This window comes from Rhineura floridana, chromosome 1, assembly GCF_030035675.1.
Source record: "Rhineura floridana isolate rRhiFlo1 chromosome 1, rRhiFlo1.hap2, whole genome shotgun sequence".
Classification (NCBI taxonomy): Eukaryota; Metazoa; Chordata; class Lepidosauria; order Squamata; family Rhineuridae; genus Rhineura; species Rhineura floridana.
Genome location: NC_084480.1, coordinates 235830326 through 235857785, shown reverse-complemented (window position 1 = coordinate 235857785; position 27460 = coordinate 235830326). Strand labels below are relative to the sequence as shown.

Here is a 27460-nt window from a genome sequence, read left to right as displayed (position 1 = left end):
ATTAGTGCTTTAGGCAAAGTTACAACAGTATCTTTGCAAGCTCCAAGCAAACGTCTCAGCACAATTATTTCTACAGTAAGGATACAAAATAATTACGAAAAAATCCCTTTACAAGATAATTGCTTTTCAAGAACACACACATATCTATCTATCAGCATGTTTGCAGTATACTGGGGGAAGGTAAAAGGGAGTTAAAACTAATAGAGCCTCTCAATCAGTGACAGAAGAAGAACCAGCAGAAAATAATGATGTGCCATGAGTACTTTAATAATGGTGCTTGCAAAAATAATTCCAACAAGATCCATTGACAGTGGATATAAGCAAACAGCAAACTGATTAAGGGAAAAAATAGGTAGTGGCTAAAACAGAACATTTCACAAACTAGCTTTACCCTCTCCAGTCAACATGGCTGGTGCAGAGGGCCAGGGAAAAATCTTACTGAAATGGCTGGTAACTGTGCTGCTGCAGCAGCAGGTGGCAGCTACTTCCTGTACTGCCCCCCCCCACATGGTTTTTAAATTCCAGCTCTTATCACTAGGACAAAACAGAGATATTTGGGGAGAATTATTTATTTCATTTTAAGTATACTGGCATTAAATCAGAATATATTCTTTTAAAACTGGCTTAGAAGTACAGACAACCAAGGGGAAGTTGTTCTAGAAATAATATTATAGGCTGCAATTCTCATACTAGTTCTCCTTGTGCTGTTCTACTGTGTGTGTGTGTGTGTGTGTTATACATGCAAAGGTAAAATTGACAAGCCCAGTACTTACTGCTACATCCATGCACTTTTAATCTGACAGCATTTTTCTGCAATGACATGCTCCTTCCAAAATAAGCTTAAAGTCCAAGGCCATGACAGTATGTTACTAGCAGCCAGTATTCTTATTTTGACAATATTGTGTTTTCAGGGGCACATGTCCTTTTCTTGTGATAGCCTGCATGCAATTTTCTAAAATATGTTCTAAACCCTTAATATTTGGGACTGCTCTCTAGCTAGAGCTAGGAGAGTTGCCCCACATCTACCCAATGCCTGCCAGGCTACAAGGCTGGGCAAATCATACCTCATTAGTGAGCACATGTCCACTTCATCCAGAAGGCAACTTGCATTTTTGGCACTGGACTTGCAGTTGCCTTCTGGATGACCATCAATTCAACTACAGCTGTCTTATTCTGCACCCAAAAGAGGACCTCTATGAAGCTCTGCTGTAACTTGACAGAATTTAAAGAAGGCAGCCTAGAAATAGGCTGACAGATACAAATTCCCCTTCATGCAGCTTAACACAAACGGGACTGCAAAACAGGTATTGTTTCAGGTACAGTCCACCTATAATTGACTCTCTTTCTTTCTCTCTCTCTCTCTGCAAGCATGCCAACACACAAGTTTCTGGATTTCTCCCCACCTTCTTCTGATGCCTTTTTAAAAAACCATACTAAACAGTATAGTAATGCTTAAGTTTTGTCTCTGGGGGAAACAGTGTAAATGACAGTAGCATGTGTTAGTTATGTTGAGATAAAAGACTGTAGATGTAAACATCTATTCTTACCTTAAAATTTGTAACAGTGGCATGATATTAAACACCCATTTTAGCTTAATCATGTTACAAATATGTAATTAAGTTCAGTATTTTACAGTCTCTCATACACACTATTTTAAATAAACCTTTTATAGTAAGAATATACAGTATATTTTATAATTACCTGATCTTCCAAGAATATTATGATTAAATGATTTACAAATATTGATACCTTTCCCAAAAAATCAAAGACATTTCTGCACATGAACCAATCATTCTAATGCTTTGCCTGCAAGATGGCTATTAGACAGCGAGGTCAACTCAATCAGATGTGTAGAAAACCATTTTCTCTCTCCCTAAAGATCCAGGACTGATGGTCATACCTAGGCAGACCACAGAACACTATTGCAGGACTTAGCTGCAGAGAAGGCTGTTGTATTTACCACACCCTAACACTTAAAAATGTTGTGAAAATTTTCTGAAGGTGGATGTAAGTCTTAGATGATACCATTTTAGTTTTTAGATTGCTGGCAATTTCTTGCCAGCCAAAAACAACTGAAACAAAGCAGGAACAAAAAATAGCAAGACTATATATTCCAGGCTTGCTAAATAGAGTTAAGAATGCTTAGATTTTGCCACCAATTTTCCTATTCTTTCTTTTTTATAAATGAAACCTTCTCTTTGGTTTCTTGTATCTTTTCTGTTATCCTGTCTTTTGTTTCTTCCATCTTCCCAGTTAGTTTCTCTTTTGTTTCTTCCATTTTGCCACTAATCATGTCTCTGGTTTCCTCCATTTTCCCCGATAGTCGCTCTTTTGTTTCTTCCATTCGATCCTGAATGTAGCCCTTGACTGGAGGAGGTGTGGACATGTAGCCATGCTTACGAAGATACTTTACAGTGATAGATGTCCCTCCTAAAGTCACTGTATATCTGGCTGGAGTTGCAATCTTGTCAATAAGGAGAAATATATATATATATAATCACATATAACTTCAACTGCAAATTCCTCTAAAAAAGACTTGAATATTGACTTTAGAATTCAAGAAAAAGACTTCTCTACAAAGTAAAATTTCTGACAAGCTTCTACTTGTGCCTCTGAAGCTAAAGCATCATCCTTTCCCTGGCAAGAAACAACTCCTTGCCATTCCAGTTTCTCACTTCCTGAAAAGATACATGCAGGGCTGAGCCAATTTCCCCAAGTTTTCAGTTGTTAAATGACCATGTGGCAGGGCAACCCTTTATATTATTTCCCACCTTTCTTCCAAGGAGCTCAAGGTGGTGTACAAACATGGTTCTTCCCCTCCTGATTTTATGCTCACAACAACCCTGTCAGGTAAATTAGGCTGAGAGACAGTGACTGACCCAAAATCACCCGAGTGAGCTTCATGGCTGAGTGTGGATTTAAACCCTGGTCTCCCAAGTTCCAGTCTGACACTCTAACCACTATACCACATTGACTCCCTTGTATAGGAAACACCGCTGCCCTCTCCCCCCCCCCCCCCGAGCAGGCCAATACTCATGCATCAGGAGTGATGCTGATACTGAACCAGCAATTGTTGGCAGCAATAACAGACCGCTTGTTTCAAGACCCTTGTGCCTGAACCTCTAGAAGTGAAGCACTAGGAAACAGGATTAGTGTGTAAGTCACAAGATTTGCATGGTAAAAGCAACTATTCAATACAACGAGCAAGGGAGGCTAGATAGTGGTCAGGATTCCGTTTTATTCTTAAACAATGCTGCACAACTCTGCTACTGCTGATGTTTTAAGGAGAGAACAATAATTCAGACACGTATTGTAGGCTTAATAACCTTCTGCCACATCCTCTAGATGTTACTAGCAAAGCTGTTCAGGTATTGATCAGTCTATTTCTGTTTCATGTCAACTTTGCATGTGTTCATTCAGAAGTCTATCCTGTCCTGTTTCAACTTTAAATCTGCAACTTTAAAAACCTGCATAAAAATCATATTAGATATTTATTAAACCATAAAATATCTATTTAAACGTGTATTTTATTTTAGTGTGTACATTTCTAAACCCATTTGAACCTAAAATATGCATCAATATGTTTTCTGTACAGAGAACCTGATCACAATATTCAGAGATGTGCAAACTCCGAAGGATAATTAATTTACCATTTGTACATTAGTCCAGGTGGTGTTGATCAGGTCTGTTTGCATCAGAGTTCACAGAAATCAAGATTCCTCTAATATTCCTAACTCTGTGCACAGTCATTTGTTGTCCTTCATCTCAAGTATATAACACTGGAGACATCATAATTGTCCTGTAGAAGGCTGTAATCCTAAACTCTTCAAGTAGACTTAGGACTGGACAATTATTGCCTTGCCCTTTATGCTTCCGCAGGAGCAGAGTTACACAGCAGTACTTAAGTAAGAAAAAATGGAATCTTGCTTTGAAAGTTAACTATAGTTGTGGTGTGGAGAGGCAATGCAAATTTAATCTAGAAGAATGACTACTGTGGAGTGAGTGTGAACTTTGTTCAAAGAATACATTTTCAAAGCATGAAGACAATGTTACCTCTGCAAGGACTAAATGAGACCTTTATATGCTTTTGATTGTCCTTTCTAATCTTGTAGCCTGTGTGCTCGCTCTTTACTCCCACCTAAATCTTTGTTCCCAGTTTTGAGTTCCCCATAATGACATACCATCAGGAAATAAGTGGGAGGACATATACTAATTCTTACTTCAACGAAGGCTGATGGTTTGGCAGTTTTGTATCTACTTATAAATGCTCTGTGCCTCTTGCATCAGAATAATCTCTCACTTTACTTAATAGTGCTTTATTGGAAAATATTTAGCAAATGTTGTAGCACTTGGCAGGAGAGTCAAAACTCAAGAGGTCTTTATAAAAGGCTAGCCATTGCTGTGGCATCAGAAACGCAGGTGGAAGAAAAATAAAAAAGCATTATGGTAAAACACAGCAAATTCTATTGAGATGGGAAAGGAATTAAAACAGTTCTGTACTCATGCAGCAAAACAAAACTTACTGAAGTACTGATTGACAGAATGAAAATAAAAAATATATTCTTTTAAAGAAGTAAAAATAGTTTCCAATGTTGTTCCTCAGTAGCTTTAGATGCATCCTAAAAGCTCTTTAGCAAAAAGAAATAAAATTAAAAACTAAAAATGTTGGGTTTGAAAGAACTAGAGAGAATTTAAAATCTGAGCTCTACTGGACTTTATCATATTCATTTCTGTAGCAGCAAGGCTTCCAACAGGATGGAAAGAAAAATCTCATCAATTAACAGTCTCCCTAGCAACTGAACACAAAACCGACTCTCACTGAACAGAAAAAAGAAATATCTGTGAATGTAACAGTGGGAGAATACCTAAATATTATTTGATACAATGTTTATAGAGCTTTTATCTTGCTCATCCTCAGAACAAATATGTGGCAGGATTACATTATTATTCCCATTTCACAGATGGAAAACTGAGCCTTGCCCATTCAGCAGTTCACCAAGATCATGGTTCAATCCAATGTCTCATAGGTTTACATGCACTCCTCTATGTATTGAATTAAACTTACAAATAAATTTTAAAAAGGACAGAATTCAGCACAAATCAATGCCATTAGTGTTACGCCATTGTATTTCCATGGTGTAACTTTAATGCAAATAGCTGCTCTTCCACTACCTCCAGAACTAACAGGATCTAATTCTGGAAAGAAGGAGAAGGAACATGAATTGCCTACCTCAGGGATGGGACCATCCAGAAGTTTTTGGACTACAACTCTCATCAGCCTCAGCCAGCATAGCCAATGGTCAGGAATGATGCAACCTGAAGTCAAACATGTGGAGGCTTCCCATTCCTGGCCTATTTAGTGGTGTTATGGGCACTGATGAAGGAAATAAGCATGTGCACATACGCTGAAGAAAGTCTGCCAAGCTACTTTGCTGTTTGACAGACTTTCTTCATTATAGCAAGGTGATAGGAAAGGAAAAAGCACACCCAAGAGTGGGGAAATGGCTGGTTTTTAAAAGATTTTTCAGTATTGAGGAAAAACTTTGGAAACTATTTTTCCTTCTTTAAAAGAATGTCTTTTAAAATTTTCGTTCTATCAATCAGTACTTTAACAGCAGCTTTGTTTTGTGGCAGGAGTACGGAACTGTCATAACGACAGACTGCATGGATAATCTGTGGACTATGACCCTCATTACGCCCCTGTATGCTCAAATTTCTTATGGATAATGTTATGTATAAAATTAAGAAATCTTTGCAAGTACTTACCTTATACATTGCATATGCAGTTAACGCATTACCACTCTGAGATTGCTTTAGAATATTAACAATGCTTTCAGGCAACCCTATGAATTCGAGGAAAGGAACAACATTTATTCCTCTGTGAAAAAAAGAGATTAAAATGAATAAAGTGCTAACATCCTTATAAACATTATTCTGCAGAGATTACTAAACAAATGACCAACGAGGAAGAAAATGTCAAGTGATATAATTCAGGAGATATTTCCAGTTCTGAAGTATAGTTTTAATACCATAAACCAGAGGTGGGCAGAACTGGTAGATTTCTGGTTGATTAGCAGCAGACTAGTCAAGGGTTTCTGACCCAATTGTTTAACAATAGCAACAACACAATAACTTCTGACACCTAAATTAATCTGCTGAAACAAAGAAAGCTAACCAAGAGTAGATTTTTGTGTGAAATATCTGAGAATCTGGTTTAGTTCCAGTATGGAAATCAAATTCCTAGGCTCAGAAGCATTGTGTTCTTTCATTTTAGTTTTATATCTTTTACACATGGCTCTTGTTAACAGATCTTGAGGTTCTAGTTAAAAACCAGTGTGGATCTGACAAATCTGATGTCTGCTCACTGCTACCTTAAATAATGCCAGTGCAACTAAAGCCAGAGCTTGGAAGATTATTTTTAAAAGGAATAAATTACAATTACTGTTACATGGCCCCAAAAAGGAATAAATTATCAGGAATTGATTACTTTACCATTACTCAAAATCACTACAATTACACTTAAGTTGCGTAAAAAAACCCTAGAGTGCCTTCAAGGTGCTAACCTTGGCTGCTGCACACTGAGTTGCCTAAAATTACATTAAAAATAAACCCACACACACACAGGTAGCAGAATAATTGTTTTATCCATAAGATAGCAATGGTGGTCTCTCCACTGGTAAGGGAGATGGGGAGGGAGGCAGAGGCCACTACTCAGATCTTTGCACGTCCAACCACGTGCAACACACACACACACAGAGAGAGAGAGAGAGAGAGAGAGAGAGAGAGAGAGAGAGAGAGAGAGAGAGAGAGAGAGAGAGAGAGAGAGAGAGAGAGCGCCAGCCAAATCTCACTCACTTAACCACCTCCTGGACCCTGCCCTGCCCCCAACTAAGGGGCAGCCACGTAAGCAAACATTTTCCCAAGATGCAAAAAAGTTAAACACTGCAAATGCAGCAAAGTAGCCAGGGAGGGCGGCAGAGGCCACTTTGCATGCCAAGTGTAAACACAGTATTCCCACACACACACGCTGTCATCTTTCACCTCCACAGTTCTTTATCTCCATTCTGCTGCTGCCTCATCTTCTCCTTTATCCATGTTCTTGCCTCCCGGCTCCTTTCTCCCTCTACTCCATTTTTCTCCACCACTGTCCATTTTTAAAAAACAAATGTTTTCTCCACTCTACCTCCATCTCACACTCCACCTACTCTCCTGTTGCCTCCTACCCACCCAGAGAGCATAAGGGAACAGTGATGCTGTGCACTGAGGCACATGATATTCATCCGCACATCAGAGGAGCAGAAGACTTCCCCTGCTTCCCCCCCCCAGCATTCCAGTAATGCTGGAAGCATTACAATTACTCCTCAGAAGTAATAAAATTACTCCTCATTCTATTACAATCAAAATGTAAAGGAATTACCCACTTGTTCCTCAAAAAAGTAATAAATTACAAGTAATTCATTTTTGTAACTAATTACTTTCAAGCTCTGATGAAAGCCTGGGGCTGTTTCACTGTTTGCTCGCCATTTTGATATTATCTTAAAAGAACTCAAAGCCAAGATGAGGAAGGAAAAAATTACATTCAAGAAAGGCCATGCTTGCAAAAAAGGGCTGTAGCTCATTGGTAGAGCACTTGCATTGCATATAGACAGTTCCAGGTTCAGTCCTAGGTATGGCTTGTTAAAGGGATCTCAGGACATCTTCCACAGACCTTGAGCACTGCCACCAGAGTAGGAAACTCTTAACTAGATGGATTAGTGGCCTGACTCACACAAGTCAGATTTATACTCCAAATGGGCCACAGTTCAATAAATGCACCTTAGGGAAAAAAATTGTTTATGTACTTCTATAAAATTAGGATAGACTGATCAGCTGCCATGAGCAGAAACCTTATTTCAAACACCATTTAATACCCATTTAATTAGAGAGTTTTTAATCCTCGCTTTATTAAAGCTAAGAAGGTGTAGCAGATTCTAAGCTGAATGAATTAAGAAATTTTCTCTTTGTTAAGTCTCAATTTATAATATGAAAAATCCAATTTAACGTCTGATATAATTATTACCATAAGGTTGCAATCCTATGGATGCTTCTCTGGAAGTAGGCATGACTGAATTTAATGGGAATTATGGTAAATATGTATAGAATCAGGCTGCATTTCAATGTGTTTACGTATGACAAAACTTTTAAGGCTTAGATTTCCTGGGGTTTTTTCCTCCTATAAATATCAGGACAAGTTACATCAGTCAGCTACAAAGTTTTCTGGTAAATCTAGTCCTTTGCCCATAGATGAAGCAAAGGGATGATAGAGAGCCCTGCTTTGCCGTAGCTATAAAATGTTACAATAGCAATACACTTTACTGGCTTTCTTCAGACCATGAGTTTAATGTTTGCCAGATTTAAGAAAATTATTATTTCTGGATTGTAGATTACATATATAATTCACTAATAGGCAAAAAACCTTGCAGTTTAAGAACGTACCTATAGCCCACAGCTATTCTATCAAACTTTAAAAAGCAGGGAAATTGGGCAGTGAATGCATAGTGAATGCACCAGGGGAGCAGGAGACCTGAACTCCTCTCTGAGATATTGTACTGCCCTACAAATTGGTCAAAATGCAAACACCATTTGGGTTGGTCTTTCACAGTCCAATCCACTTGCTGTGTAGCTTGGAAGAATTTGGTAACATGTGCCTCTGAGCATATGGTGAGTGGTGGCAACACCTGCCATCTCCAAAGATGGAGAATTATATATCTGTATGTTTGCTGGTGTTCTTCTTACTTTGCTTCTTTCCTGTGTTACTAATGTTTCTACAGAGAATCTAAACTAGAAACTTTTATTTCCCTCATTATTCATCCCAGAAATCTGTGTCAAATTTATTTTTATTAATTACAAAGCCTTTTTATTGGTCAGTGTCATATGATGGTGAAGACAGCCTCTTGTGTTTCAAATTGGAGGTTATGTTCTATATCTATTTTGGGTGCATTAACAGTGGAATTTGGACCTGCAGTTGGATGAAAAATCAGACTGATTCCAATATGTTGCTACTTCAGCAATGACTCTAGGTGTTGGAAAAAAGAAGATGCATGTTTTCAGCCTGCTATGTTTAAACCACTTCATTTAAGGCAAGGTGGGCACAGTCAATTACAAACATAGAGCACACCTAGCATTTTGCTAGAATATATTTCACCTCCCAGTGTTTTATCTTGTGCAAATTGAGACACTCCTGAGGTCCACTGGAGACTATTTTGCAGAAGTCAGTGCCATTATTCCACAATTATGTTTGGAGTTTTTTTAGTATAAATTTTGCAAAGAGTTGCAGTACTTCACATATTCACAGAAATAGAAACAAAAGAAAATGATTTCCTATAGGAAACTTCACTAAAATAGCAAAGGAAATCAGTCATATTCAAAGTGACCATCTGAACTATATCAACTGTCTTAATAATGTTGCTTCCTCCCGGCTAAAACAAGATCAGCACAGCACATGTCTTCTTTCTATTTGGGCTGATTGCAGGTGTTGCCACCACTCACCATATGCTCAGAGGCACATGTTACCAAATTCTTCCAAGCTACACAGGAAGTGGATTGTACTGTGAAAGACCAACCCAAATGGTGTTTGCATTTTGACGAATTTGTAGGGGATTGGAAGAGGATGGGAAGGGAGGGGCAAAAGAAGGGGAGGGAAGGGGCAAGAGGAGGGGATAGGAGGGAGAAGGGAAGGTGGGTTTGATCATTTGCATATTTTTTGAGTTCAATGGGATTTATTTCCGTGCAATCATGTTTAAGATAGGTAAAACTGACCATGTGGAGGAGGAGGGGGCGGGGAAAGAGGGGATTGGGAAGGAGGGGCAAAGGAAGGGGGAAGAGGAGGGGATAGGAGGGAGGAGAAGGGAGGGTGGGTTTGATCATTTGCATATTTTTTGAGTTCAATGGGATTTATTTCTATGCAATCATGTTTGAAAATGGAAATGGACTGCCTTCAAGTCAATCCCACCTATGGCGACCCTTTGAATAGGGTTTTCATGGTAAACGGTATTCAGAGGTGATTTCACCATTGCCTTCCTCTGAGGCTGAGAGGCAGTGACTGGCCCAAGGTCACCCAGTCAGCTTCATGGCTGTGTGGGGATTGGAACCCTGGTCTCTCAGGTCATAGTCCAACACTGACCCAGGGAAGGGGCAGGGAGTGGGAGGGGAGGAGATTGGGTGGGTGGGCACTGGGCAGAAGGGAAGCCCCTTTCCTTTCCAAAAGGAAAACATTGTAAACAGAATCATTTTTTTTTCAGGCTTTCCCCCACCTTTTTATTCTACAGCAGACACATGTAGCCTCCTACCAAATGTAAACCAAAGCTTTCCCTGGCCACATCCACACCAGGCCTTTATTTCACTTTGGACAGTCATGGCTTCTCTCAAAGAATCCTGGGAAGTGTAGTTAGTGAAGGGTGCCGAGAGTTTCTAGGAGACGCCCTGTTCCCCTCACAGACCTTCAATCAGAGTGGCTGACTGTTAAACCATTCTCTCAGGGTAATAGGAGTCTCTTAGCACCCTTCAGAAACTACACTTCCCAGGATTCTTTGAGGGAAGCCATGACTGTCTGACATGAAATCAAAGTCTGGTGTGGGTGTGGCCCCCTGATTAGCTAAGCTCAGCAGCTGTGAGGCTTTTAGAACTCTGACAGTTGGTTCTCACTGAGCATGTTCTGCGTTATCATTGGGTTCCAGCCAAAATTTATTAAATTAATTAAAAATCAGCCAGGCATTTTTTCAACTTTTCAACTGCAGAAGATGAAGGTCAGAGTATGGGGCAAGGTCAGTATTAGGATTACAGGTACTCTGTGAATATGGCTGATTTTTAATGGATTTCAACAGATTATGAGAACTCTGAGAAAAAAGTCCAAAAGGGCTCTGAAGTTGTTTCCTCTCTTTTTACACTTTGAACTGTCTATTGTCTGTGACTGTTTTGTGTATCGCCATGAAAATTGACAGGGTTGTTAAGCAAATGTTTCTGAGTTCAGGACTATAAGTTATGTAAGGTTTTGTTTTGAAATGAGCTTATGGGAAGCATCAGAATGGCATGGGGGTATTTTCAATTTAACATTGCGGAATGTGAAAAATCCCCGCTGGCTATAGTATACAGCCACTCTTGTGTCTGTATAATACACAAGACATGAAACAATGATAGTTTGTGACTAGAAGCATGAGACTTTAACATCAGGAGGTATTATAACTGTTAGCTTTAGTTACTATAACAAACTGGCATTTAGTGCCTTTTCTAAAAGATATGGATCCAAATGTAATTCTAAATTTATCCATACTCAGAATAATAAATTTTGTTTTAGTTGGATGCAAATAAATGTTCCTATCCAAGAATTTTAGACTGAGTAAATGTTAGCTAGTTTTTTTTAGATACTATAGTCATAAAACACATTTGTTAACTCATACATATTGAACTAGAAATTAGTTAGGTATGTTAATGCTTCGACTTCCATATTAAACAAGCATAGTTCTTGGTTGTGCAACTTGATACAGGTTTAAGGTATTTTAATTAAACTGGAAAGTGAGAATGTCAATGTTTAGTGCCATTATTTATATTCTCATACAAGTTTTAGCCATAAAGTACTTAGCAACTTTTTTACAGTATCAGCATTTAATTGTTAATTCTTTACAGAGACCTTTAATTCATTTAGTGATTCTAAAACACTACCTGAATGTTAAGATGGGAAAATGTAATGAAAAGGTTTTTTAACAGCTTTTTAAAAAATCCACCATTTATTATTATTATTAAATATTTGCCTTACTTTTTAGTGGTACAGAGATGATACAATAGAGCATGGGCTCCAGTTCTATGTGTTCTCAGGACCAAGCTCTTGATTTAAGCAAGTCTCTCTCAGATTAGTGCAATGTGAATTAGCAAAACAGATTAAGTAGAAAGCCTATATTATATATTGTGTTCATAGAGCTAACAGATCTTATTTTCCTAAGTGTTTTAACCTTTGACATTTATTCCATCTTCATTATTAGCATCACTGTACAACACAAGAAGAATGTGAAACTTTCACTTTTTGGATTTAAGAAGCTAGGACTGAAACAGAAATTAAAAAAGGAACTGCTATAAATGAACGGAAGTGACCCTACAAACAAGTGCACTGCATAATCAGTTTGACACTGGAAGTCTCTGATTAATGGATCCATTAAGTAACTTTGCATTTTACAAATCCAGTAGCAGAACGATGGCTGTAAAATGGAACAGATCCCTCTGGCTTGGTTTGGACTAGACAGAAAGAAGTGATGTGGTCAACGACAACATTGAATGCTGGCTAATTTCTCATTAGTGTCCACAAATTGCTAATTCCACTTTGTCAGCAAAATACAGCATATAGCCTAAATTTGCAAAGTGTAACCCTTATTTTGACTTTTCACAGATTACCTAAATCTCAGCACTTTAAAAACAACATGCTGAATAGATATTTCTAAGTATTTCATTGCTTATCTTGTCTACCCATGCTCATGGCATTTAACCCTGCACCATATCTAGCCCTAGGAACTATTCTAGTTTCCTGGAATTGTGCTAAGATTGCTCTAATTTTAAAAGAGGGAAAAGACTCATGTCAAGAATTTTCACATAGGCCAAGGATTCTGGCCACAAGACTGAATTATCTTGTGGGGATATACATTTACTCAGGTTTCATAAGAAGGTAGAAACTATGGGTGAGATCCAATGATGCACCAACAGACAGCTTCCCATTCTACCCCTGCGGTGCCTATGACCCCCCACTGGGGCAAGCCCTCAACCCTCTGAAGTAGATTTTGGAGGGATGTGGGGAGGGGATGTCCTGTCTGCATGAGCCTGTTGTGCAAGCAGGCTGACACCACTAGATGTCACCACATAAATCCATATATGGAGGGCTATAATGATGATTATTCCTAAAGCTCCCACCTTACTACTGTTCTTGGATTCAGCCAAGGCTTTCAATAGGTGGAATGGCAGTACTTCTTAAGATCATGGAGCCATTTAATATCCACTCCATGCTAATGCAACTTGTTCAGGCAATACATACACATCACCAGCATTGAGAATTTTAGTTAACTCACAATTAACAAACCCTATTGCTCTGAAGTAAAGCACTATGTAGAGCTATGCTCTCCACAACCAAGCATTTTATTTTCTTCAGGCATTGAGACTGCAAGCATAAGGTCTAATCCTTAAAGGGGTACAGTTAGAAGATCAAAAAGTTTTCTTTTCATAATAAAGCATGTTAACACTGACCATGTTAAAGATACATGTAAGCAGCTGTTGTGAAACCTATATAGTAATAGAAGAGGAAGTAAGTCTGCACCATCAGCCTAAATGCAAGGCACAAGGCTCAACAACCAGACACCAGACAACAAGAGCAAGAGAGGTAACACACGACTTCACAATGATTAGATGATATAGGAAAAGAAAAAGACTTCAGAAATATGACAGTTGTGGCATCTGAAATTGAGAAAACTTCCAGCATACTTTTTCACATAGTTCCAAATTCTGGAAGGAAATTTGTACATCTGCAGACCAGGGAACACTGATTGCTGGATTGCTACATGCAGAATTTTGGTCTTCAACTGGTGGGCAGGGACCCACTATTGGGTCACAGCGTAATCCAAGGTTGGTTGCAACAGCAGTGCTACCATCATGTAAATGCATTAAACAAATTAAGAAGCTGGTACCCAAATGCATGTTTGGCTTATAGGTGGGTCCCAGGTCTGAAAAGACTGAAAATGACAGGAACAGACTGGAATTAATATTGTGCATATGCTCTTACAACTAGAGATTGTAGTAAATAATAACTGTAATGGAACGTTGCAACTTTTTTACATATAAGAACCATACTGCAGAAGTGATTATGTTTGTCAATTGTTAAGATTTGCTGAAAGCTAATAAGTACAGTGATTATAAGTTTATCACTTACTTTAAAGCTGCATAGTAAAAGGCTCCAAACCATATGCTGGAAGTCAAAAGATGCACTGGGATCAAAACTTTGCCATATTGTTTAAAAGTTCTCTTGAATCTCTGCACAAGACTAATTGATTTGTCTTGTAAGGGATCAATCTCTACAGAATTTGGTTCTATGGAGTCTCTCTGGGCTAAGTTACCAGATGATGTAGTAAGATTTTCTCCCTCCAGTTCTTTATTGCGATGGTCTACTGGTTGGGATGATGCCTTGCCCAAGAATTCCCTTTCCTCGGAAACACAAACAGCAGCAGATGTATGTAGGCACTGGTGCTGGGAGGTCAGAGCCAAGGAAACCATTTTGTGTTTAGTATTAAGCAAACAGCGTTGTCCTTTTAAGAACGGAAAAATACAGGTGCGATGAGACATCAAATATGTCCTGTACACCAGCTGAAATGGTTTCTGCATCTTGATTGTTGGCAATAGCATATTGAAGATACTCTTATATACAGCTCCTAAGAAATGTTAACAGGTAAAATGTTAAAATTAAGAACAAGTATGCTGTTTCAAAGTAATAATACAATTTAAACACAAATCCACTATTTCAAAATGTGGAGGTATATTAGCAATATAAAGTCATCTTCACCGATTAGGAAATTCAAGCATTAGAGTAAAATACAGAAAAATATTAATATATTTGTCTACAGACAAGAATATGGAAAAGTATTATATATACACGCTCCAAGATTTAGTGCTTAGGGAAGTGTGTCCTAAGAGGTGGATTATACATCTTTTAAAGAAACAGTCAATCCTAATAAATTCCAACTTGCACTTGTAAAAAATGCAGACAGACATATGAAGCTGCGTTGATTTTCTTAGTGGAGATACTATGCTACTCTGGCTTACATACCTGGTGAGTTTTAATGCTAGGATATTGAAATAACAAAGAAATCAACTGTTGCATTGTTATAGCACAATGGTAAAAAAATTACTACAAAAAGGGGAGGAATATTAACACAATATTAAGCCCACTACTTAGGATCACCACCAGCCCTTCCCTTTGTAATGTGACATCTGCAGAGAAATTAGGAAAGGGAGGGGTATTTGTCCTTGTGTTGGGTTTTTGCAAAAGACACAAGCAGCATCTTGTTACTGCTAACATCCTATAAGAAACCAACTATCCTTCCCTTCCTTCCTCCCAACTGAGAGTGGGGTGAAAGAAAGATGGGGGCTCTCCCACCAGTTGGGCTTTTGCAGAAATAACTAGCAATGCCTTGCTGTTGGATCCTGTAAAAACCTAACTGGAAAGGAAGGCAATTACACCTTTCTCCCTCTGTCTTTTTCTCTTCTTGCAGGATCTCTGGAATAAACTGTAAGCAAGGCATTGCAGGAGCTTTCCATAAAAGCTCAACTTGCCGGTCAGAAGCCACTTCTCTTCTCCTTTGCAGAGAACAGGAAAGAAAACTCATATGAGGAGGGCTATTGGAAAAAGTGCCAGGAGCACCTCCTGCTAAACCTAAACAGGAAGAGAAACAACTACTCTTTCTGTCATCCACAGAGAAAAAAGGAGAGGTGTTTCTACTCTCCCTTCCTGCTGGGGTTTTTGTACGAAGCAGAAATGAGATGCTGGTGGTGCTTTTTCTAAAAGCCTAACTTGCAAAAGACAAAGCAAGTATGAAAAAAGTAGTTTACCCCAAGCAGGGTGGAAACATGGGGTGCTCGCTGCTAAGACTTTTCTATTTTTGGCACCGCAATCATAAATACATTTTGGAAAACAACTGAGTCCTTTTCAGCTCTTGGCAGAGTCATCTATTCTAGACAACAAGAAGTGTGTTGTAAAAGGATATACAATGAGTTCTTGTCAGAAGTCAACACTTTTAATTCTATACATCAGATATATGATTATTTGTCTCTCATCACACCTGTTGCCTCTCCACCTTCACTGACAAAAAAAACTACGTTTGCAGCTTGTACAGGGGTTGTTAAGGAACGTGTTACTTGGCTCCAAATCTATGTGCAGGGTGGGACAAGACCTGGATTTTGACAATATGGGTTCTATTCAAGTAAGTCCTACTCAGAGTAGACCCACTGAAATAAATAACCCTAAGTAACAGTGCAATCCAATACATGTCTACTCAGAGGTAAGCTCTATTGGGTTCAATGGGACTTGCTCCCAGGTAAGTGTGTATTGGATTGTAGCCATAGCCAACTTTATTAACTTCAGTAGGTCTAACTCTGAGTAGGACTAGCACTGAATACCACCCTAGGTGTTGAAGACAGCATTCCCAACAAGGGAATCATTGCCTATTCCCTATCCATTCCCTTGGGTTCTACCCTCTTCTTTCACAAGTATATAGTGAGATACTCCGGGTTTTAAAAGCATTTCATACTCCCCCAAGGTTTGTATTCTGTCTCAGAAGGATAAGACAGCAGAGTAGCAGTGGCAACCCTACTTGGAGTTGACCTTCCTTTCACGTTAAGGCTAGAGTGAATGGAGAGATCCAGGCAGGAAGAATGGGGGCACCTGGTTGCCTGAATGCACTTTTAGCTTACCACAAGCAAGTGGCTAACTTGTAAGACTGCTCCCAAGGCACGCTTGATTTCACTTTCATCCAAATAACACTCTTTTCTGGGATCACACTCTTCATGCTTTCCATTGTTCTCGTACATGCACATGCATGCATGTGTAAACACACACACACACACATATTATGCAACATTGCTTTAGTTCGGAATACACTTAATACTTTTAAGCACTAAAGATCCCAGTACATATTCCTAAACTGTTCTAGCACTCTCTGGGTTTCACAAATACTTTTTCCAACTACAGCTCCTTGAACCCATGAGACACCAGTTTGGTAGGTCTTACAATCTGCAGGTGTGGCTTGTGTATGTGTACATGCACACAAGGGTCACAGATGTCCATGTGGTTATTTGTATTACTTTCTATTAATTATTTTATTGGTCAGTGCTTAAGATCAGCTCTTTAGTGCTGTTCTCTCTAATGATGAACTAGATAGACTGATTTGAAGTTACAGTCTGCCCTCTACTGCAGTTTCCTTAGATTACAACAACTGTGCTGAACTTACCCTAATTGACAAGTGGAGTATGTTACCCTTTATGCCCTCCCTAAAAAGCAGCTCTTGGAACATCTCCTGCTCAACCAACAAAGCAATTCCAATAATCAGAACAACTTGAGAGCCTCATTCCAGCTTCGGCTGGTAGCCCAACTACGACCCTATCTGGACAGGGAGAACCTTGCCTCAGTTATCCATGCTCTGGTAACCTCTAGACTGGATTACTGTAATGCACTCTACGTAGGGTTACCTTTGAAGACGGTTCGGAAACTTCAGCTGGTGCAGAATGCTGCGGCCAGAGTCCTTACTCGGACTAAAAGATCTGATCATATAACACCTGTCCTGGCCCAACTGCACTAGCTACCAATACGTTTCCGGGCCAGATTCAAAGTGTTGGTTCTTACCTATAAAGCCCTTAATGGCACCGGACCGCAATACCTGATGGAGCGCCTCTCCCACTACAAACCTACCCGTTCGCTGCGCTTGACGTCGAAGGCCCTTCTCCGGGTTCCAACTCACAAGGAGGCCCGGAGAGCAACAACGAGATCTAGGGCCTTCTCGGTGGTGGCCCCCGAATTATGGAATACCCTCCCTGACGAGATACACCTGGCGCCTGCTTTGATATCTTTTCAGCGCCAGGTAAAGACCTACCTCTTTGCCCAGGCATTTTAGTTTTAGTTTTGTTTTTTAATTTTAACGTTATAGTTAATTAGTGTAATGTTCTATTTTGTCTTAATCTGTTTTTAATGTGTTTTTATATTTACATGTTTTATCCACATTCGCTGGTTCTAAATGTGGTTTTATCATATTGTACACCGCCCTGAGAGCCTGTTGCTATAGGGCAGTTTAAAAGTGTAATAAAATAAATAAATAAATAAAATTCCATACATTTTCCAACCACACTCTAAAAAGATTTGTTACTTTCATACCTTCCACCATGCTAAGTCTCTTTAATTTTTTTTTATTTCCTTTTCTATATATAACCATTAAATGTAAAGCACACTCCATTCAAATTAGGCTTAAGTGTTAATGTTATGGCTAAACATTAAGAGCAGTTCTCTTTAGCTGGAGATATTTAAGCAGATGCTGAACAACCTTCAGTCAGGGATGCTATAGTTTTATCCTCCATTGCAGATCATGTACTGATCAGGAATTGGGACCAGATGAGGTCCATTCCAACCATGATTCCAACTATCAGTGTCATATGTGCATACAATAATGCCACTAATGGTCAGGTATCAACTTATACTAAATCAAAATAACGTTAGTCTTTCCTCTCAAATAACACTTGGAAGTGGTACAGATCCTTTCTCAAAACTGGATTTAATTTGTTCTGCCGAGCTAGGAGCTTTGGAGTCATACTATGGAAGCAACATAGGGTACTCAAGTTATGTATGCTTGCAACACCTAAAAACTAATTAAATCCTTAGATTACTATTTAAAGTAGCAGCCACATCATAGGATAATATTCACCTCTTAGACGAAGGCTTTTCAATCCCAATGTCACACAGCTGGTTTATTCACGGAATATTAATTGAAGGAACTACGGAAAGACAAAAACTGATTAAAGAATGCTATCAAGATTCTGTATCACTTTTCTTTACAAAGACTAAAATATTTCAATCTGCTTAGAGTAATCCCAACAAATTAAATCGTACTTTTCTCCACCTTCCCCTAAAGGAAAGACTGCATGCCATCATCAGAGAGTGCTATGCGAAACCATCTGAAGGATGCAAAAGACTGAACTACTTCAGTTTATTGTTGATTAACTATGTATGGTCCCAGTAGAGTTGACAATGTTTATTTGTAAATTAAAACAATGATTTTAACAGATGGACAAGTATATATATTTTTATAAAATAATTTTAAAAATTGAAGTTTATAGCACAGCAACAGAAAGGCCATAGTGTAGCACAGAGTAGTCTTCACAATAATTCAAACAATCTGAACAAGAGAATAGCCAACTGATTGAAGTCTGGAACCTGAATACACCTCATAGATCAACATAATCATCCAGAATGGGTTCAGAGGAAGGAACTGGGCAGGGCCGGTGCCAGGCATGATTGGGCTCTTGGGCACCAGCCTGTCCCAGGTGCATGGCACCCTAGCCCAATCCCCCTATACAGGCTGTGTGGGCTAATGATTCCACCCGTGCATCCCTCTTACGTCTGCTGTCCCTCTGAATGATGCACACATTGCATGAGCATGCCTGCCATCAACCAAAATGGCGGTGGGAATGTCAGTCCCTTAGGAAAGCCCCCATCTCCATCTTGGTTGATAGCTGGCATGCGCACATGTCATTTACAGGGGTGGGAGAGGTAGGTGGGGCATGCGTGTGGACTTATTGAAGCCTGCACTGACTATATTGGAGGTGGTGCCTGGGAGCTCCCACTCGGCAATCTGCAGCAGTGTTGAGAGCCGACACTGTTGCAGATCATGAACAGGAGCACTACCCTCCTATCATAAGAAGGGGCCCTTGGTTAGGGCCCAACCCAGCCACCATCTGGCGCCAGCCCTGGAACTGGGCATGTAGAATGGCTGCCATGCAGTCAAAAATTGTGAAGTTTAGCAAGACTGGTTTAACTGTAAGTGGGACATGACAAGGCATGCATGTGGGTGCACACGTGATGAAGAGAATGGCATACAGGCAATATATTTTTGAGTGTTTACATAGCAACATGTCATTGGCAACAGGTGGTGGTATGGATATTATTTAATGTCAAAGGCATAGCAACAGCTGTGCCAAAAAAAAAAGCAATATTGGTTTTGTGGAAAAGGAATTGCTTACCTATGTCCAATACTCTTCAAAATTGTCAGTCTGTCAGAAGAACAAAGCCTTTATCATTAACGGTTTTATTACTCGTTGAACTAGGCTCATAATCAAGTCATTGTTCTTCGGATGTGCTAAAAGTCACAGCCACTAGACCAGACCACTCCTTCAATGCAAGATTCTTCCGCTTTCCACTAGAGCAGAACCTACATAAAAGTTAGGACATCTTTCAAAGCCAAGAAAATAACATCTGCAAGCAAGGATCAATACAGCAACGTATTATTCATCTGGCACATGACAATGCCACTGACCTTGATTAGCCTGCATTAGATATATAGTGCCTTGCAAAAGTAATCAGACCCCTGACCAATGCTCTTATATTACTGAATTACAAACGGTACATTGTAATTTCGTTCTGTATGATAGTTTGTTTTGAAACACTGAAACTCGAAATCAATTATTGTAAGGTGACATTGGGTTTATGTTAGGAAATGTCTGTAAGAAACAACAAATCGAAACATGTTGCTTGCATAAGTAAGTAATCAACCCTCACACATCAGTATTCCCAGGGATTTTAGCATGCGTTTTTAAATTTTTAAAAAAAATTAAATTGTGTTTTGTTTTTTGTGTTTTAAAATTTGCATATTTGTTTTAATGTTTTTAATTGCTGTAAACCGCCTAGAGAGCTTCAGTTACGGGGCAGTATATAAGTGTAATAAAATAAATAAATAAATAAATTTGGTAGAACCACCTTTTGCTGCAATAACAGCATTAAGTCTTTTGGGGTAGGTATGTACCAGCTTTGCACACAGTGTCGGAGGGATTTTGGCCCATTCTTCTTGACAGATTCACTCCAAGTCATTCAGGTTGGTTGGAAGTCACTTGTGGACCACAATTTTCAAAGTGCGCCACAGATTCTCAATGGGATTCAGATCAGAACTTTGACTGGGCCACTGTAGGACATTCACCTTTTTGTTCTTGAGCCACTCCAAGGTTGCTTTGGCCTTGTGCTTGGGATCATTGTTCTGCTGAAAAGTGAATTTCCTCCCAAGCTTCAGTTTTTGAGTGGACTGAAGCTGGTTCTCTTGCAGTATTCCCCTGTGTTTTTCTCCATCCATTCTTCATTTGATTTTAACAAGATGCCCAGTCCCTGCTGATGAGAAGCATCCCCACAGCATGATGCTGCCACCACCATACTTCACTGTAGGGAGGGTGTGTCTTGAGGCATGGGCAGTGTTAGGTTTGTACCACACATAGCGCTTTGAGTTTTGGCCAGAAAGCTCTATCTTGGTCTCATCTGACCACAAAACCTTTTTCCACATCACAGCTGGGGCACTCTCATGCTTTCTGGCAAACTCCAGATGTGCTTTCAGATGGTACTTTTTGAGTAATGACTTCTTTCATGCCCCCTCCCATATCTGTGGGAGGGTGTTATGCAGAGCTCTTGATATGGTTGGCTGGTGCACAATTACCCCACTCCCAGCCACTCAACTCTGTAGCTCCTTCAAAGTGATTGTGGGTCTCTCTGTGGCTTCTCTCACAAGTCTCCTTGTTTGAGTGCTGAGTTTTGAGGGACAGCCTTTTCTTGGCAGCGCCTGCGTGGTGTGATGCAGTTTCCACTTCCTGATTATTGATCTAACTGTGCTTGCTGGGGTAACCAAACACTTGGATATTATTTTGTACCCTTTTCCTAATCTAGGCATTTGTATTACATTATCTGTCACTTCTGTAGAATGCTCTTTGGTCTTCATTTTCCTTCAGATCCACAGCCTGACCAATGATCCTTCAACAGTGGGGTTTTTATCTTGACAACGTGACAGCAACTTTAATGCTTCACAGGTGGAGACCAATGGTAAGGTAATTGTGTCCTTGAGAGCAATTTGTTTCATCTGCGTAAAGTGGGAGCTTCCACAGCACAGGGGTTGAATACTTATGCAAGTAACATGTTTCAGTTTTTTTATGTTTCTTACAAACATTTCCCAACATAAAACCAATGTCACCTTACAATAAATGATTTTGAGTTTCAGTGTTTCAAAATAAACTATCATACAGAACAAAATTACAATGTATCATTTGTATTTCAGTAATATGAGAGCATTGGTCAGGGATCTGATTACTTTTGCAAGGCACTGCACCTGGCTTGGCAAGGCCAGTGCTTTCCCACTTGGTTCTGATGATTTAGTATGGCACAGCACCAGCTAACCATTAAGGCAGTGTGGGGAACCTTCTTGGCTGTGTGGGCCAGATCCCTATCTGACCTCTCCCAATGGGCCAACTTTGACAGGTAGGTGAGACAACCCACATGTCAATCATCATGTGACATGGCTGATAGGCAGGTTGTCCTGCCCACCTGTCAAAATCCCTTTTGTGGGGATTGCAAAACAGATGGGAAGGGGAAGAAAGGAGCACAGGCAGTGGACCTCACAGTCTCCTGATGCTTTCAAAATGGGTGTCTTGCAAGCAAGGGCAGCGGAGGGGACTTTTCCCACCTGCTGATGGACAGGTGGGTGTGGTTTGTGGAACATGTCCACACAGGCCAAACTGGACCCTCTGGTGGGCTAGGACTAGCTTGTGGGCTGGAATTCTTCACCTCTGCATTAAGGGACAGGATGGAGATGGGGTGGTACAGCTTGTTCTATTGAAGGCATCCAATACCTAAACTGTACAACAGAAAATGCTAACAATAATTATTGAAGCTCAAGGTTAGCCTGGGGACAGACTGGATATTCTGCTAGCTGACCCATACTGTACAATACTCCCTGGCTAAACAGATCTCAGAAGCAGCACTGAAGCCTCCCAGAACTGTTCTGGGGTCTTTGAACATACAGTGAAGTTGGCTCCTCAGGGTTGCCTTGAGACTTCATAATCTTCCAAGACAACCATGGATCAATCCTATACACTTCCTTCACAGAACACAGATCTAGAAATGGAGTCAGCAACTGAGGCTTTATTTAGATAGTCTATCATTATCTATTTATTTAGATTCATTTCAAGTTTCTCATTGGCCAAAAAAAAGAGAGAGTACACATGGGGAACAAGAACGACCACTTGTAAAACTGATTGGCAAGGTTGGCCTCTTTGCTTGCTAGGATAATTTACGCCTCTGATTTTCCTTATCTATTCCACATATCTGACAGATGAAGTGAGGAGGAGTTTAGTAAACACAGTAATGCCAGTTTCTGCAGCTATGTTACTTTTCTTACTTCAACACACTCAAGGTCAGTCTTTGGGTGATATCAGATGGCAGAGCCACAGGTTGACAAACACAGTTGGTTAATAAGGCCTATTTTTTTTTCTGGTTTACACGAATAAGAACAGGAGTTACCTCACACATTTTGAAACACTTCACTAGAAAAACAACACTTTTTTTAAAAAAGTGGGAACAACCGTATGTAAATAAATAAATAAATTGTTAGATGACAAGAGCTGTATCTCTAGAGGGATAGATGGGATGCCATCAGCCTGAGTCTATGCATATTTATTTGGAAGCACATCATTCAGTGGCACCTACTCCTTAGCAACTGTGAGATTCTCTCCCCTGTCTTACCCCAGGTCATTTTTTTTGTTGCTCTGCTTAACATCTCCCCCCCTCCAAAGTTCAAACAAATTCAAAAGCTCCCTCACTTCTTGATGACCTTTTTTCCAGTTAAAGAGGTATATGCTGCATAATGCAAAGAGAACACTAAACCTTCAAGACATGTCAGGTCTTTGGATCAGGGGTTCTCAAAACTCTGGGAGAGAGGAGAGGGGCTTTTACAGAAGACTCAGTTTCAGCCAGGCTCCTAAGTTCCCGACAAAACACATCCAGGCGAACAAGCCAAACAGAAATCAATCGCACATTATGTCTGTGATATACAGACTAACTCAAAACTAAGAATAGAAAAAATTCTTCAAACGCCTAAATCCATCATTCCAACAGTGACCAAACAGATGCCTACGGAAAGCCCAAAGCAGAACATGAGCACTATAACCTTCTCCTGCTGTATATTCTCCAGCATGTTCAGTGCCATGATGCCTCAGATTCTGGAGATATTATATAGCCATCATGACTAATAGCCACGGGTTATCTTATCCCCCATGATTTTTAAAATTATGATGATGCTGAATGTTGAGTTTGTCTGATTCCATGCTGAATGTTGAGCTTGGCCATCACCACATCTTGAGACAGCAAACTCTATATTAAAAATAAAATGTCCTGGCTGAAAGTGCTTCCTTTTGCTTGTGCTGAATCTTCCAACACTTTGTTGGATGACCCTGGGTTCTACTATTATGAGAGTAAGACAAACTTCTCCCTGCCCACTTTCTCCTCACCATGCATACTTTTATACACCCCTTCTTTGCTCGCCACCTCTCCCTCCTCCACCAAAACGTTGTGACCTTTCCTCTTAAGGAAGACTAACCTGGGGCTTCCACTGACAGGCTTACAGGCTGCCATTGCTGCTACCATTCCGTGAAGCCACGGGCTTAAAGTAACTGAAACACTAGTAAGTGTCTCGGTCGTTAGCGATACTGAGAGGTACTTAGTGTTACGCCCAGTGGATGCGACGACCACGAGCGCAGCTTTCTCTCACCTAGCAGAACACCGAATTACCCCGGACCGGGCCCTATGGGTCTGCCCACAAGGGCGTCGGTGGAGGGACTCTCTGGAAAACAGTCCAGGGCTTTTGAAGAAATAAAATAACTCGCAGCTACTCCCCCTCCCGGGTTCACAAAGCACAATAAGGGTTAAAAATGCGGGAAGGAAAAAAAAGAAGCCACCTTTTTCTCCCCGTATGAGCTCTTCCCTCCCCCCTCCCCCCTCCGAAAAAATGCTACCTTTTGAAGAGAGCAACATCCCGCCACTGGCACAGAACTGCAAACAGCCGCTCTAGGCTTACCTCTCTCCTTCCCTCCACTGACACTCACAGAAACGGCGTGCCGTTTGCGGCCCCAGCCCCTCCGCGAGGGGCCTAGGCTTGTGCGCATGCTCCTGGAATGGTTCTTCTAGGACTTGTAGTCCTTTTCCCCCGCTTCCCAGCTTGCCTCTTTTCTTACCACTTCTCGGGGAAATGAAGACACGCTTAGCACGTAAGCTCAGAGAGCGCCCGCCCACTTCTCTTGACCTTTCGGAGGAAGACATGGGATGACCCGGATGCAAAACTGCGCTTCGTTTCCTGAGAGCGGGACGGCAAAAATAACAAAAAAGCTCAACCTTGGCGGGTGAGAAAGGCTGGCTGCGCAACGGGGTCGTTGGAGGTTTTGAGTCGGTGGTAGCTAAGTCACCGTGGCTAAGCAGAGTTAGACGTTGTTTACACGGCATAGGTTTGGGCCTACACATTGGTTTCTTCCTGCATGGTTTCATCGTCCTTCTCTGAGGCCTTAAAGGGGAAATTTTCGCCGGTAAGGGAGGCAGGGGAGAAGGGTTGTTGTTCGGGTAATAATACTGGGTCTCTGTTCCTTGCCTCTTTCTTATCGTGGAGGTTTGCATTTAGTGGAACAGGTTTGTCGTTTTTTCGCGTCCCTGAATAGGTTCTGAAGGTCCTATTCCAAACTCCTGTTTTGGCCTGGTACATGGCAAACAGGCAGCTTCTACTCCTATTCACGTTTCCCGGGGCCATAGCCTTGAGTGTAACGGGACTTTCTTTTGAGTAAACATGTATGGGACTGTTGGATCTGTGCTCTTCTTTTCCTATAATAGCAAACTGTTGAGGTGAGCCGACAGGATTGTGGATAGTACCAGGCTACTGAAGCGAAGACATACGAGCAGGCTCAGGGAAAACCCATGGTTTGCAGAAATTAAAAACAAAACAAAACACCATTGTTAGGGTGTGTGTCCGGAAATTACGGTGAACCTCCATCCCACACTCCAAACAGCCTAATGGGGACTGAGCATGCTCAGTGATCACATAGTACTAGTTGTCAAGGTGGGGAAATGGAATGGATCATCTTGGAAGAGAGCATAATAATAAACATTGCAGAGCTTGGAAAAGTTACTTTTTTGAACTACAACTCCCATCAGCCCAATCCAGTGGCCATGCTGGCTGGGGCTGATGGGAGTTGTAGTTCAAAAAAGTAACTTTTCCAAGCTCTGAACATTGGCACCTGTTGTCCAATAAAGCAGAAACTGCCATTGTGTGTATTTAGGAGAATGCCCAAGGACTTTGTGGGAAGATGATTGTTTGGATTGCTGAGATGATTTTAAGATTATTTTAATGATAGATATTGTTACAGGCAGGTGCTTTCATAAGTTATTTTAATTTTTACTGAAAATTTAAATGCTATTTTGGGACCCCTTTAGATAGAGAGGCTGGATATTCAGATGAATAGTTCTTCAAGATACAAAGGTCCTGGGATTCAAAATCAAGTTTGGCTTAATATGCATTTGTGAGCACTGTTTAACACAAAATGTAACAATGACAATGCCCAGTTTATAATGTTAATATGGTATCTAGTATAGTTGAGGTTTGAGTCTGAAGTCTTATTGTAATAATTGGAAAAAAGAAACTATTTATGTTTGCAGATTATATTTATAAGAGAATAAAGGTTCTTGGAAACATGGCTGAGTTATTAGACAGTGGAAAGAGAAAAAGAAAGAAAGTTGAAGAAGCTGATAGTGCAGTTGCTAAAGACTCAAAGGCTGATTCCTCTGTCACTGCAAATGATGATAAAACTTCAAGTAAATATTGTGATGAAGATAAAGGAGCCGGGAGTGCTTTTGATGACAGAAGACTGAAAAAGAGTAAAGTGGAATTTGAAGAGAAAGTGGTGAGTGTTTCAAACAACCATTCTCGAGCTTTTCCCTCCTGTTTAGTTTTTCACTGTATTTAAAAAACATGTGTTCAGTTGTAATGCACAGAAACATAAATTGATCAAGTTTATTTACTGATTGAGTCAGGAAACTTGCCTTTCCTTCATATCTAAGTGACTCTCTTTCCTCAGGAGAATGTTATTAATACAGCCAGTATTGGGTTTCAAGAAGATGGAAAGGACTTGGTTGAAGAAGCAAAGAGAGCAACTTTGCCAGACCTGGAGATAAAACCTATTGCCACTGTGGATAAAGAATATTGTGACGTGACTGAAAAGGAAGAGGACAGTGCTCCTGAGTCTAGAAGAGAAGAAAAAAGGGGTTCTCATTTTGACCAAAGTCCTACAAGGAAAAAAGTGAGTGTGTCAATAGTGGTTTGGTCTTGACTATTGACTTGTAGCAATAGAGTAAATGGATTGCTGAGATATTATTCTTTAATTACTTTTTCCAGTGATGGGGGAATTTGTGGCCCTCTAGATGTATTTGGACTACAGTTTCCATAATCCCTAACTATTGGCTATGCTGGTTGGGGAAGATAGGAGCTGGAGTCCAATAATACCTACTGGGTCACAGGCCCCCCCATCCCTGGCTTATGCATAGGTTGCATCCATGTGTCATGGTAAACCATAGACACTGTTGGTGAGCCCTTTACCTGCCCAGATGGTGGATGTTCATCCTGTTCTAGATGGGGTTACACTCCCCTTGAAGGAACAGGTTCGTAGTTTGGGGGTCCTTTTTGACCCTTCCTTGTCGCTTGAGGCTCAAGTGGCCTCGGTGGCATGGAATGCGTTTTACCATCTTCGCCTAGTAGCCCAACTACGCCCCTATCTGGACAGTGACGATCTCGCCTCAGTTGTTCACGCTCTGGTAACTTCTAGATTGGACTACTGTAATGCGCTCTACGTAGGG

General features: G+C 40.4%; 2 protein-coding genes across 8 annotated transcripts in view; one reads left to right on the top strand and one right to left on the bottom strand.

The window, feature by feature from the left end:
- Positions 1–243: 243 nt before the first annotated feature.
- FAM210A (family with sequence similarity 210 member A) lies at positions 244–24857 on the bottom strand. Of its 5 annotated transcripts, none has more exons than XM_061594817.1 (6): positions 24802–24857; positions 19786–19973; positions 18471–18540; positions 13940–14435; positions 5767–5878; positions 244–2464 (listed from the first exon to the last, which is right to left on the bottom strand). In XM_061594817.1, exons 4-6 carry the CDS (start codon positions 14407–14409, stop codon positions 2165–2167), a joined length of 882 nt encoding a protein of 293 aa, XP_061450801.1. In that variant the 5' UTR covers positions 14410–14435; positions 18471–18540; positions 19786–19973; positions 24802–24857; the 3' UTR covers positions 244–2164. The 5 variants fall into 5 exon arrangements, with proteins under 5 accessions (XP_061450801.1, XP_061450775.1, XP_061450765.1 ...); XM_061594791.1 differs by lacking the exon at positions 24802–24857 and adding an exon at positions 24583–24795; XM_061594781.1 differs by lacking the exon at positions 24802–24857 and adding an exon at positions 24645–24795.
- Positions 24788–27460, top strand: part of RNMT (RNA guanine-7 methyltransferase) — a 27025-nt gene continuing 24352 nt past the window's right edge. The window contains exons 1-3 of one of the 3 annotated variants that reach the window (XM_061594731.1): positions 24788–24966; positions 26267–26511; positions 26689–26907. In XM_061594731.1, coding sequence (XP_061450715.1) covers positions 26302–26511; positions 26689–26907 — 429 coding nt within the window. In that variant the 5' untranslated portion in view covers positions 24788–24966; positions 26267–26301. The other 2 variants (XM_061594729.1, XM_061594730.1) reach the window with 2 other exon arrangements.